Raw genomic sequence first — 13,668 nt, forward strand, 5'->3', positions numbered from 1 at the left:
AAAAACTCAGCCCAGAATCGTTGTCGCCAATTCGCCATCGTCCTCCCATAGCTCCTCCTTCTCCTCCATCGCCTGCACATCGACGCCGTCTCCCGTGGCTACTCCCAAACCCTAGCCAATCCAACCCCACCTTTACATCAGCCCTGCCGCGAGATCGATCCCTGCCGCGCCGCCCATCTCGCCGCAACCACGCCCCTCGCGCGAGCGCCGCCAACCCTCCCTCCTTCTGCCCCCCTCCCGCTGCCGAGCGCCGCCACAGCCCCCCTCGCTCGTCTTCCTCCTCGTGCGAGCGCCCGCCAACGCCGGTTGGTCTCCCCTCCGACTCTCTCGCTCCCGACCGTTTCTCCTCCTCCCATCACCCCACGGACACCGATTCCGCCCTTTAGCTCCCCGTTTCACCCCCTTATTTTCTCCAATTCGTAACCGAGGCAAAAATCAAGGTAGGGCGGACCTCCTCAGTGCGTCAGTGCTCAGTGGCGGATCCACGATTGGCCAAAGCATAGGGCTAAGTATGGAACCCTATGGCTAATCCATTGTTAGCTAGTTTGTTCTGCCAAATGACTACTACATGACACATGCTATAACTGGCTCACACCAGCCCCATTTGCCATGGCACTTACATGGCATGAGCATCCAGGAACGATTGGATAGAGCTAACAATCTGACATATCTTCATTATCTGCTTGCTTTCAATAACGAGCTTCATGCATTTGCTGAATGAGCGGTTGGGAATCGTTGAATACTGTCATGATAATGCCCAGTAAGGGTTCATTTGAAACCCCAGATATATCTGATCAACTTTGCTGAGTACCACTCATAATAAATATAAAACTCCATTCGATCTGTCTCCTACCAATTCGTACCAAAACATGTGATGATATACTTAATATGACTGTGATACAATCCTGCACTTTACCTGACTAATATAGATAAAAATGCGCTGAGAAAAATGGGGGAACGTGCAAAATAAGCAGAACTCGAATAGCATCTATTTTTTCACTTCAACACAAACAATTAAACAATTGATATTTTCCTATTAGGCATGAAGTAATTGCCTGATTGGTAAAGTGATGGTGCAAATTGGACTTCTGATCACTTTTAAGATTCAGACGAAAGTTTATGATACTATTCAAGAATGTGCATTTGGAAAGCTCTTGTGTAGGAGTGTAGGATTATAAAGCATGAATCACCTTGTGTTTTGTAGGGAGATTTTCAGAAGCACATTTTGCTCATACAAGAGTATTAGTTTCCTCCAGATACTATCCTGGTTTTTTAGGGTTGTAGTTCTGTGACATGTTTTGGAAAATTACTGCATTGTGTTAGTAATAGTTATTGGTTAGTAATTTGTTTGAGTGCCTTCATTAGCTCACTATATTGCACCCATCAGCTGCGATTGAAATTAGGTATTAGTTGGAGAAGAATATGTGTGTCTACTGCATGTTATTCTGATCAGTCTGACAACAGATGTCCTTTCTGCCCCCTCTTATTAGGTCTCAGTGTCAAATGCTGATCTAGAAACTTGCAAGTTGAAGGATCCTCAATGGATTTGAATGCGTCACCATTGCCTGAGGATGATGACCAGACTTATGAAGGGGCAGGTGACGCTGATTTTTCACAGGATGAACATATCGAGTCCGCTGTTGAGATAATGCGAAGGGTAAATTAAATCCTTTCTGTGCGTAAATTGTATCCTACACATGCATCTGTGCAGATGGAGCTTAATATTACGAGTTGATTACTTTTGGGTTTTGGTGGTAATGGTATACTGCAATTTGATGCACATATGTAATAGTATAGTATAATTGTACTTAGCAGCATTAGGTGAATGTCGTCCTTGAGTTGAGGGAATGGTTTTGGATTTTGTCATTTATGATTATGGCACATGTGACTTTACCTTAACCAGGAATACAAGGACCATTATACTGTTTCTTTTGAAGATAACTTATATTGGTAGTTTGGTTCGATCTTCTTTTCTTTCCTGCTGCATTGGTTTTCATGCTTTCAGTTTATGTGGTTCTGTTGGATCTGCCTGTGGCATATGGTGGGTAAGAGGGTGTTCATTCCACTATCTGCTTTTGATTCCTAGGACCAGGCACAGTTTGTCATCTTTAATCTAAGTACACACACGAGCATGCATGTCAAATGGAACAAAATGTGCCCGAGTCCAAGTGGAACCTTCAATATTTTCTATGTTAATGTGCTGGTCAGGTTGTGTGCGTGGTGCTTGTTTTCTCTTCTTGTATTCTCTCAAAAAGTCCGCGTGGTTCTCTTTGTTACTAATATTAAGCTGATGTTCTGTAAAACAGCATAGGCACAAAGTGGTTTTATTCTTATTAAACCAATCCTTAAAGAAATCTGGTTTTCATGGGTACCCTTTTCTTATGTTGCGCTTACCATAGGAACGTGAAGAAAGACGAAGAAAGTTAAAGAGAGATCAACCAGATGATGGACCAAGGCCACGTCCACAACAGATTAGGAATGAACAAATTAACCAAAACAAAATTGGTGGATACAGACGAATTAAAGAGACACCTCAAGGTATGTGTTGTATCTGAAAAGCATATTTTGTGTGTCCTTTTGAATTTCCCCACGTGTGATGTCTTGTTCTCAGTAATCATGTTTGTGTCGATTCTGTATTGAACTATTCTACATACTTATGCTAAGTAGATCTCTAATATATGCATCCTTGCTTTTGACATTATCCTAATTGTCAGGTTGGTTGGATTGCCCTGCATCTGGTCAGCCAATAGATAAAATTATACCCTCTAAAGTTCCGCTGGATGAAACATTCAATGAGTCTGTGCTTCCTGGGAAAAGATATTCTTCCAAACAAGTTGTTAATAAACAAAGGAAGGCTAATAGGGAAGTAAGTGAGGTTTCCTAGTCAAATTTTACACGACAATAATACATATGCTATTACTTATTATTTTACGTGGATGGAAATTGTAATGCTACTTTGCTTCTTTCCCATTATATGGCTGTACTTCAAACGCATGGATATATTGAATCAAGTTCTTGTATCACAGAATATGTTTATTTCTTTTCCCATGCTCTGTCTGTGCTCATGATTGTTGTCATTGCTGTTCCATGTCTTGCATGATCATGTGATGTTTGTGCTCCTTTCCCTCCCTTATGACCAAAGCCCAAAGGTTATGTATCATTTATTGCTTGGCTGATATATATTTCTCAGTTTCATGTTCATTTAGTACAGTATTCTCGAGTGTTATGCACTTTTACTGCATTGTAATAAGGCTTAAACAACGATGGTTTGCTATGAATCTACGCGTCATGATAACTGACTTATATTAGTCCAGATGGATCTGTAATTTGTTTTTTAAGTATGCTGATTCTGAGGTACACTTGAGGTGATGATATAAAGTGCTGTTATGAAAATGTGGCTGAAACAAAACAATATTGCTGAAAAAAAGATATGATAAGAGAAAAACAGGAAATATTATATCCGCATGCATATTGCATGTTTGGATTGACTGGTTAGCAGTATCAGAGCTAGAGAAGTTATATTAAGCATTTGATGTAGTTGCTTACATATGGAAATCTTAGAGAATTGAGCTAAAGTAACGCCCAACTGTAGATTTTTCTTGATATTTTGCACGTACATACCGGTTTCTTTGAAGAATGTACTTCCGTCCAAAATTCTAGTGGGGCCATGTGCCCCCACTGCTATAAAGACCTACTGCTAGTTAGTTGGCATTTGCAATTCATGACTGAACAGAGGCAAATTACTTTCTAAATTCCAATTCTTATGGATTATGCCTATAGTCCTGTGTTTGTAGAACAATAGAGGTACCTTCTTAGACTGTAAAGGCAATTTGCAGCACACTTGGACCTGTGGAGTAGTAACGGTTGCTTGCAACATATAGCTTGTTGCATATATATTCCGTTGATGGTGTTGTTTACTATATTCTAGCTATTTATTATTGAAGAGAGCTCTATGATCCAGAATCTGCACTTGATTTGATCTATTTTGAACACATTATAGCTTGTTGCATGTGTGAACTTGTTTTTTGCCCACCTATTTTTTACCAGATAGGTTTGGTGATTGACTTGACAAATACCTCCCGGTACTATTCGCCATCAGAGTGGACGAAGCAAGGCATCAAACATGTCAAGGTGAGAAAGTAACCTCAACTTGGATAGTAATATGCATTTTCCAGTATCGATGAGCTTCTTGCCATGATGTTTCTTTCATTTCAGATTGCCTGCAGGGGAAGAGATGCTGTACCAGAAAATGAATCTGTTAACACGTTTGTATATGAGGTAACCCATGTTATCACTCTGATCGCTCACTGGATGACAAGTCCCGTCAAGACTGACTTTCTAATTAGGCTCTGAACTCATGAGTTAAGAACTTTGTTTGACATTCAGCTATCTACAAGTAACTGAAGTAAATTGCCCGTGAACTTATTGATGCCTTATATAGTTTCTGGAAATGCTATGTCTGTATGTGAAATGCCATAAGTTGTGTATTATGTTCTGGCTCCTATGTTTTCTGTGAGATTTAGCATATCCATAAGTTCTGTTTTATATATTTTGAGCATTTGTACTGAAAAAACTTCTTGTCCGGGTACACTATTTTTGTAATCTGTAGTCTCCATTTACTTGGAGAACACGTAGACATAATATTTAGAAAATATTTATAACCTAATTCAGGAAATCTCCATCTAGCTGATCAAGCTTTCCGTGCTAAAATTTAGGTGTTAGCATTTCATGAGCGCCAAAAGCCATCAAGGAATCCCAAGTATGTTCTTGTTCACTGTACTCATGGGCATAATCGCACCGGTTTTATGATTGTCCATTACCTAATGCGCACGCAACTCTCTAGTGTTACTGAGGTGAGACAACTCATGCTTCAAATGTCTTTTCTTGTATTAATACATTTTTTCTTTTCTTATGCTGAAGTTTTTGTTTGCTAGGCATTAAACATATTTGCTCAAAGACGGCCTCCAGGGATATATAAAGCTGACTACATTCAAGCACTATATTCATTTTATCATGAAATTCCTGAAAGTATCGCGTGCCCGCCGACACCAGAATGGAAGAGGCCTTCTGATCTTGATTTGAATGGTGAAGCAAAGCAGGACGATGATGATGACAATGGTGACCTTGCACCATCACCAGTATGTACACTTTTTCTTGAACACCCACACCCAATTGCATGTCAAAACCATTCACAATACTCCTCTCCCCTTTAGCTTTAGGGTTCATAGTTCAGGGGGTGGGGTTTCTACTTTAAAACGTTATTGGGCTGGGGCTGTAGTCTGAACAACACCAGTATCTGAGGGGGGTAATATGGACTTCTCTCATATGATGTTTGCTGTGAATCTACTATCTATATAAATTTAACTAGATGTGTCCAGGGTTCTAACTTAGTATTAGTTGCTCGATCAAATTATATTGATTGTGGGTTGTTTTATCATTGTTTCTTCAGAATAGTAAAATAATTTTTTTATATGGTTACGGATCTCAAAACATTCCTGCTTGTTCTAGGATCCTGCAGATAACAAGGCCATTACTAATGATGATGTCTTAGGGGATGCTGTACCTTATGACCAGCAGGATATCTTGCGTGGCATTTGTTTTAAGCTTCTGGATTTCGTGCCTAATGTAAGTTTTGACGTGTCTTTTGTGCTTAGTCACATCTTTCACATCCGACCCCCAAAACTTTTGGATGACATAGTTCCCTTTGTAGTGCATAGTTTTGTTTTGTCACTGTGCCAGTATGTGCTCGTAGATTGCTATCTTAATTATAAGGTCACTGGTTTCATTTTCACAAACTACTTTAGAAAGTTATGCTTTAGAAGTTTAGTTTACATAATATGGTTTCAAGGGTCTTATATTTGATCAAAATACGAACTTAATTAATTCGTTGCGGAATACATTGCAATTGCTATCTCTTTTCATATCAAATAAGTACAGAATGATACCTCTGTATCCTCTGGAATCTAGGAACGTCCAAATAAAATTTATTAGCAGCTATCGCTTCAATGTCTGGTTGTTAAGATGAATTCTTATGATGGTTTGGGTCTTTGGGAGATCATTACACAAAAGATTTTGTGTATTTGCAAATCCATTATGATTCATTGGCTTCTTTTTTTTTAGGTTTCTTTTTCTGTAACTTCAGCTAACCCTTTATTTTGAACGCACCACAATATCCCTGTGTATTTTTCTGCACACAAAAGAAAGTTTCTTACAGTGTTCTGGTATCTACCAGGGTAGAGCTAATGCTCAATTTCCAGGATCTCATCCGGTTTCTCTTAACAGGTACCACTTGACCTCATCCAGTTTATCTTGCAAAGTGGTTTTGGTTTAGAGATAGTCTTATACATGTTCCTTTAGTCAATGTATTTCCCAACAAATACCCTACTATGTGCTATTTGATGCAGTATTAGAGACTAGACTACTACACAATTTATATGGGTAAACATATGTCCCAAGTTAAGGCATTAGCTCCTTTCTTGTTATTTATGCATACATTGAAGAACCTACAATTTAAATAAGTTTGTCCTACTTTTTTGTGCTCACTGATATTCTGTACTGTTTGTGTGAGCTAACATGCCGCTGGAGTAATTCTTGTAAGTAAAGGTGTAACATATAAATGCTACATGAAGTAGAAATATGTCTATGCAATAGCTGTATAATTTGTTCTATCATTCAGTGTCTTTCTTCCGTAGATGGAATATGGGTGTGAAGACCCTAATCCCAATGTGGATGTCGCTGTTCAATTTATCAAACGATAACACTCATTACCTGCCCAAAATTGAATAACATAATGCCACCCTTCCATTACTATTTACACATTGATGCAAAAGGACATAGTAGCCTGACACCCTTTGATTTTGATAAAGATTTATGAACATTTTTCTTATCCTGAACTACTATAGTGTTCATATTGGTCCTTGAGATCTCTATTATTTTTCATCTCGAATACACACCTAAGTGCGGGTCATTGTATTAGAAGAAAGATCGGATAGGTGTGAAGATCTATCTTTTTTTTTAGTTTCAGTTCTCCAAGTCGATTTGTTAGTTCCTTGCTCCGGCTCTTACTCCTCAAGTCCCTATTTATCAGTTATCAAATTTGATTTGGGATTAGTCAGTCAGGCCACAATATGATGACAAAATGTTCCTCCAGTCAAGTATGGTTGATTGATGTGCCAAATGGGCAGTAGAGTAACTGCAATTCTTGGTTGTAATTTTAGTACACAGAGCACTTCCCAACTTGGTTGTAATTTAAATACACAGCCACAATATGGTTACATGATAACTGCATGTGCTAGACAGAACTGTTAGTCTTTTGTTAAAAATATATTTGAGAGCGCGTCATCCACTCACCCTTTTGAAAATAATTGCCACAATTTTTTTTGGCTCCATTTTGGCCTTCTGGTCCTTTCCTCTAACTCATGTTCTTTTATGTTTGCAATATAAAGCGAGAACCTGCAGCTTCTGAGACAACGATATTATTATGCTACATGGAAAGCTGATGGAACAAGATACATGATGCTTATAATGCGGGATGGCTGTTTCTTAATTGATCGGAACTTCTGCTTTAGAAGAGTTCAGATGCGTTTTCCTATTAGGAATTTTAATGATGTAAGTTCCTGTTTTTGTTTTGGAGGACAGGCATAGTGCATTTTATTTTCCTTCAATCATATTGCAGAATTCGGGCTTTACTTGTCTTTTGCAAATCTCAAGGGTTTCCACAACTTTACATTGATCGATGGAGAAATGGTTGTAGACACCATACCAGATGGTGGATTGAAGCGGAGGTACTTGGCATATGATCTAATGGCACTTAATTTCTCCTCCAAAGTCAAGGTCGAAACTTCAATTCCATTATCATTAATTTACGTTGCATTTTTGTCATCCGCTCAATTGATGATATGTTCATGGTTGTTTTTGGTTTTTGGTGTTTCATGATATGATTTGCCAGAACCTCACTGATTTTTGTATGGAAACTCGTTGGTGTTGAGATAATGAATATACAATAGAGCACTGGTTTATTAGAGGTGATTCACAATAGCTATATTGTTTCGGTTGAAAGCAAGTTGTTAACATTTGAGATAATCACTGATTGAATCCTTTTTTATGTAATGACTTTGATTTGCATAAATATATTATATGGGTAAATTATGCTTTTTATCCAATAATTCGACCCTAGTTGGTAATTTCCAGGGTTTGCCATTGTTTGCACTTTACACTTAATACCTAATCACGTCACATAAAGTTTTGTTTTACTGTTGCCAACTTTGACCTGACCAGTCCCGCAAGCTGATGCCTTGGCCCCACAGATAGGTGCAACATAAAACATTACGTGGCATCGTCCATACACATTGTGCGGCCAGATCTATGGACAAATGTCTTCTGTTTATTTACATGATACTTGCAAGTCATCTCAATCGAACTTTCCAGACCCTTGTCATCAGGATTGTCCATTCGTTTCGGCAGGATCACAACTTTACAGTTTACAATGAAGTTTGCTCAATTAGGAGATGACACTACAGGAGTGCATGCTTTGTATAGCATAACCATAACAAAAATATAAATCAGTTAAGGAAGCACGTGTAGGTTGTTTACCATGTAAAGAAAGGAACATATTTGTTCTGTAGACTTGATGCAGCATGCAGGGCTGTATGGGCCACATCATGACCTACATAACACCCGCGAGTGGTTAGCTTGTGCGTCAGTCAGGTCAAAAGGTCAAACATTCTGTGACATGACCCAGTATTATGTGTAAACGTTCGCAAACCCTGGTAAATTACGCAATTAGTGTTGAATTAGGAGGTAAATTGTGCAATTTAAATAATAGCTAATGGCGTAAGCATCGCATTACTCTGTAGTTACTGGTTACTTGCATTTGTGTTCTCTGCATGCAGTTGCCTTTTTCTGACCGGTGGAAGCTACTTGAGGATGAAATAATTCGTCCACGCATCCATGAAAGAAAGCAGTTTGAGACTGGTCTCAAAGGCAACCCTTCATACAGATACGATCTGGAGCTTTTTTCGGTACCTAAATATAGAATTCCGGAGTATTTTATTTATTTCATTTCAGTACCACGTTCAGTGAATAACCTGGTCCATAATATTTGGCTTTAATCAGGTAAGAAGAAAAGATTTTTGGCTGCTCTCCACTGTGAAGAAGTTACTCAAGGAATTTATTCCAGCACTTTCACATGAGTCTGATGGGCTTATATTTCAGGTAGGATGTTCTTTTTATGTCTAACTTTGCACTCTAGAGATATATGATGGTTATCATCCTTGGAAATCAGGTAGCACCAACTCTAGAAACCTAAAAGCAATTGCAAAAAAGTTATCTTGGCTAACTTTCCTACTCTGTTAGCATCTCTAAGTGGCCCTTCACGAAATCAAATATGCAAGTGAAAAATAATTGTAGCCTTCTTTCCTAAATTTTTTGGTTCGATACATAGCAATGCACTTCGGACTTGAAATTAAGAATCATTTTACTTTACATTGTTCTAGGTTCTCATGTTGAAATTCCTTCCATGTAGCCCTATAATAGATGCTAGAAAAGCTGCCCCGATGCATCTACTGTTTATCGATACGGAGAACAGACTTCTTTTGTCTTAAGTTTTCTTCATGTATTTTAACTGTTTATGTTATTCTTACTATAGGGCTGGGATGATCCTTACGTGAATCGTACCCATGAAGGTCTTTTAAAATGGAAGTATCCAGAGATGAATTCAGTTGACTTTTTGTTTGAGGTTGTGTGCTTGTCATTTTCTTCAACGTTAATTATTTCAATGGAATTACTATAGGTGTGGGATCTGTTTCTATGGATGTTTGTCTTGCTGAGGTTCCTTTGTCCAATTTCTAACTGTTGCAGACTGGTAGTGAGAACCGTCAGTTGATTTTTCTCTACGAGAGAGGTAAAAAGAAACTTATGGATGGTACCCGAGTGGTATTCTCTGGTAAGGATTTGTTTATTGTATTTTCTTATTTGTTAGGACTTAAGACAATCATAAGCAGTGCTACTCTGTAACACACTGAGTAAATGTTTTGAAAATCTTGACATGCCCAGTGATTTAAAGTTTTAAACTATGGTTCTTGTATGTAGCCTTGAAATAAAACCTGCCCTCTAGGTTACTTACAGTGTCTTCTCCTTGGGTTTAGTAGTGTTAGATACGCTATTTTCTACCCTAAAAAGATCACTTCTGTGCAATTGTAGTATAATCTCTATCTTTGGAGCTTGCTGAGAGTGTTCCCATTACCAGTGTTCTCGACTTTTGGTAGTTCATATACCTGTTCTGTACTTAAGGATTTAGGTTTTTATGACACGTCATGTCGAGCCAGTTCTTGAAGTATACAATTTTATTTGATATCAGGATTTTTTTTATGCAATTAGGTTTTGTTTGACGTCATTTTAATGATGTGATATCCTTTTGGCCTAAAATATTGGTTGTGTGCTGGAACTTCTGCAGATGAAGTAGATCCATCTTTGATATCAGGGAAAATTGTAGAGTGCTCTTGGAATAAACAGGAGGACTGCTGGTCCTGCATGCGCATCCGAGCAGATAAATCAACTCCTAATGATATCAATACTTACAGAAAGGCATCTCTCTTCCACTCTCTATCTCCCTCTCCCTCTCCATGGGTGTGTTTTAGGTTTCCTGAACCAAATCGTGCTGAAAACTACAGGGTCAATATCAAGGTTATCCTATACTATACATGTCATGTAATGGACACCCACAAAAAGTTTGATATCTTGGTCATCCACAGTATATAGTGTTAAAGTGGATAAGTGGCACATGACCTCTCTTCTTTGCTTGTAAATCATATTTTTCAATAGGGTTTCTTCATAAAGCAACATTTTCTCTTGTACTCTTAGCTTTCCATTTCTAAACTAAACTGATTGCTTGCAAATCATATTTTTGAACATTGTGTCTTTATAAACGAACAGTTTTTTTGTACTCTTAACTTTCCCTTTCTAAATTGGCTAGCGACTGAACTCAGTCCTGACTGTGACTGACTACATCAAAATGTTACTCCCTCCGATCCATATTAATTGTCGAAATATTACATGTATTTAGACACTTTTTAGCCATAGATACATCCATATTTGGGCAAATTTGAGACAATTAATATGGATCGGAGGGAGTAGATCATTTTCTTTTTGCATTGTGAATACAACCGCAATCAGTTTTGGGAGAATCATGTGATTACTACTCCCTCCGATCCATAATTAAGTACAAAGTTGTACTGAATCAAAGACATTTATTATGGACCGGAAGGAGTACAAAACAGATTTTCTATCAGTCAAAAGGTACACCATTGTAATGATGCGTTCTCCTTTCATGTTTGGATCATGGTAAGGTTGCCAAATATAACATGCAATGGGATACTTTGTATACTGGATGTTTTAGTTGTTAAATGATGCTGACGTAGGATTATGATAGCTTGAGAAATTTTGAGCACATTAAGGGCCTCCCATTTCACTTTGTTCATTGTCATTGCATTTTATCTTCATATTTTGGAATGTTGTCATTGCCATTTATCTTGATATTGTAGAATCACTTTATCCTGCTGTGTCCTGATGTGTGGACATCATGAACATCAGAACGCGGAATAACCATACATCCTGACAATTTCCGCTGTGTTCTGCTATATTAATAGGTAATGAGGAGCATCACGGATAACATTACTGAAGACAAGCTCCTGGCGGAGATGAATGAGATCAGTAGCCTTCCGATGTATGCTGACAGGAAGGCTCACGCGGATAGGAAGGCTCATGCTGAGAAGATGGCTCAGCAGCATCGAAGGAGATGAAAAGGCCAATAGTCATAGTTTTTCCGAATTATAATCAACACTTGCTGTCTGCCCTCCTGTAGCCTTTGTATTTAGCAATAATCAATTTTGGACTTCATAGTGATTCTTAGCAACACCGGACACTATAGTTGGCCTACAAACTTTTCAAAACCGTCACATATTGGCCATTGTATATGTTACATTTCAGAGTGCTGCATATATGTTCTTGTAAGTGTCCTCTGTGTTTATATTTCAGAATAGCTTTATCAAATGAGAGTGTTGTATTTTCTTTTCCTTTTTAAAGAACGAGCATTCGCTTTGGTTCAAACGTGTATTTCGTAACAGTCATGTTTTATAATAAGGACACGCACCATGTGTGCTTCGCCTTCCTCAAAGCATTGTTCTTGTAGGATGTTTTCTCTCTACCGAGGACATGAGACTATGAGAGGAGCATGCGTTCTACACGTATGTGAAAATTTAATATCAAAAGTAATCATATTTGGAATATATAAAAAAGAGAAACAAACAAATAAATGTTACCCTGTTCCATGAAGCTGCAAAGCAAAATACACTCCTTAAGATCATCTGACAGATGAAAATAGCTCGCCCTCAAAGATTCCAAAATCTTGCTTCGAGTATCCACCTCATTCAGCAAAATACTATCTCTCAAAGCCCACCATTCATTCATGTCTTTCTTTTTATAGAGGAAACTGCCCAGAGAAATAATCGCTTAGGGCACCACAGCACATTTCTTCACTCTCTTTTCCAACTTCAACAAATTCAGAGTACAAACTTTCCTCTTCCTCAGCCCCTCCAGAACTCTTGTAGAAACAACTTCCAGCTGTCACCATCTGATAAGAATTCCAAATTGACTACATTATTAGATTTTACCATTTCCGCGACTTCTCTATCACGAGTAGTTAGTAGAATTTTGCTTCCAGGTGCAGTGGCGATAAAATATTGCTGAAATTGCTCCCAGCCATGCCGGTCCTTGCTCCAAACATCATCAAACATGATCAGAAATTTTCTTCTACACATCTTCTCTGAAATTGTTTTGCTCATGTATCGCAGGTTGTGATGCTCAGAATTCTGCCCAGAGATACATGCTAATAATTTTCCGTTTTTCTTCATAGCACTAGTTTCCCATTCAAAGAGCTTGCTAATAATTGCCCCCCTGGCGTCCCCCCCCCCCCCCCCCCCCCCCCCCCCGGTAAACAATCGAGACTCCCTCGTGGGGACCTGCCTCAAGTACCTCAAATATGATCTTATGTTTGACCTCAGACCTTCCAAATACTCTTCTCTCATCAATATTTTTTGAAATTGATATCTCCATTCTTTCCTTAGGCTGAACAGAACTACCAACGGGTTGAATATTTCTGATGGCATTCAAATCAATTCTTTCCTTCAAAATTACACCAAATTGATTTTTGATTTTCTTGATCTTTTGGGCCATCTTGGGTTGGGACAAAACATATGTTGTTTTCGCATAGCAACTACTCATAGAATGACTGCCACCATCATACGTCAAATATTGTCCGGAAACAAGTGAAGATTGAAAGAGAAGATGAGACATCATATGTCAATACGTGAAAAAGAAATGGCAGCTCATCTATACTAATTCTCTTTAGCTTCCTGGTTGCTGCCTGTAACTACATAGGAAGATCTTGCCTTGAGAAAGAGGCGTTGCTTCTAATCCCTTCAGCCGTCACTGAGTGAATGAAGAGCAGTAATTCCAGTGGGCGTAATGTGATAATATGTCAATGTTGTTCAAATATGAAAATCAACAAAAGCCGCTTACACTGTTCCTGAATCCTAAATGGCATTGTATATGTGGAAAAGCTCAATAAGAGTAAGAGATGCAATCGGCAAGGTGGGTCTATCCTTGATGATT

General features: G+C 38.5%; 1 protein-coding gene and 1 long non-coding RNA gene across 4 annotated transcripts; one reads left to right on the forward strand and one right to left on the reverse strand.

The window, feature by feature from the left end:
- On the forward strand, nucleotides 1-12,080 carry LOC100840366 (mRNA-capping enzyme). 3 transcript variants are annotated; one of them, XM_010240336.3, is made up of 18 exons: nucleotides 1-509; nucleotides 1,491-1,657; nucleotides 2,400-2,538; nucleotides 2,715-2,866; nucleotides 4,048-4,131; nucleotides 4,216-4,278; nucleotides 4,716-4,853; nucleotides 4,935-5,138; nucleotides 5,509-5,625; nucleotides 6,233-6,282; nucleotides 7,446-7,608; nucleotides 7,711-7,833; nucleotides 8,892-9,020; nucleotides 9,115-9,213; nucleotides 9,647-9,736; nucleotides 9,859-9,943; nucleotides 10,454-10,584; nucleotides 11,646-12,080. In XM_010240336.3, the coding sequence occupies exons 2-18, from the start codon at nucleotides 1,541-1,543 to the stop codon at nucleotides 11,796-11,798; spliced, it is 2,037 nt and encodes a 678-aa protein (XP_010238638.1). In that variant the 5' UTR covers nucleotides 1-509; nucleotides 1,491-1,540; the 3' UTR covers nucleotides 11,799-12,080. The 3 variants fall into 3 exon arrangements, with proteins under 3 accessions (XP_010238638.1, XP_010238637.1, XP_003578804.1); XM_010240335.3 differs by having other exon boundaries at nucleotides 1-440; XM_003578756.4 differs by having other exon boundaries at nucleotides 1-305.
- On the reverse strand, nucleotides 8,364-12,954 carry LOC112268723. The gene is made up of 2 exons (XR_002960103.1): nucleotides 12,318-12,954; nucleotides 8,364-8,665 (listed from the first exon to the last, which is right to left on the reverse strand). It is a non-coding gene; the product is annotated as an uncharacterized LOC112268723 (long non-coding RNA).
- Nucleotides 12,955-13,668: the final 714 nt, after the last annotated feature.

The sequence above is a fragment of the Brachypodium distachyon genome, chromosome 4 (assembly GCF_000005505.3).
Source record: "Brachypodium distachyon strain Bd21 chromosome 4, Brachypodium_distachyon_v3.0, whole genome shotgun sequence".
Lineage (NCBI taxonomy): Eukaryota > Viridiplantae > Streptophyta > Magnoliopsida > Poales > Poaceae > Brachypodium > Brachypodium distachyon.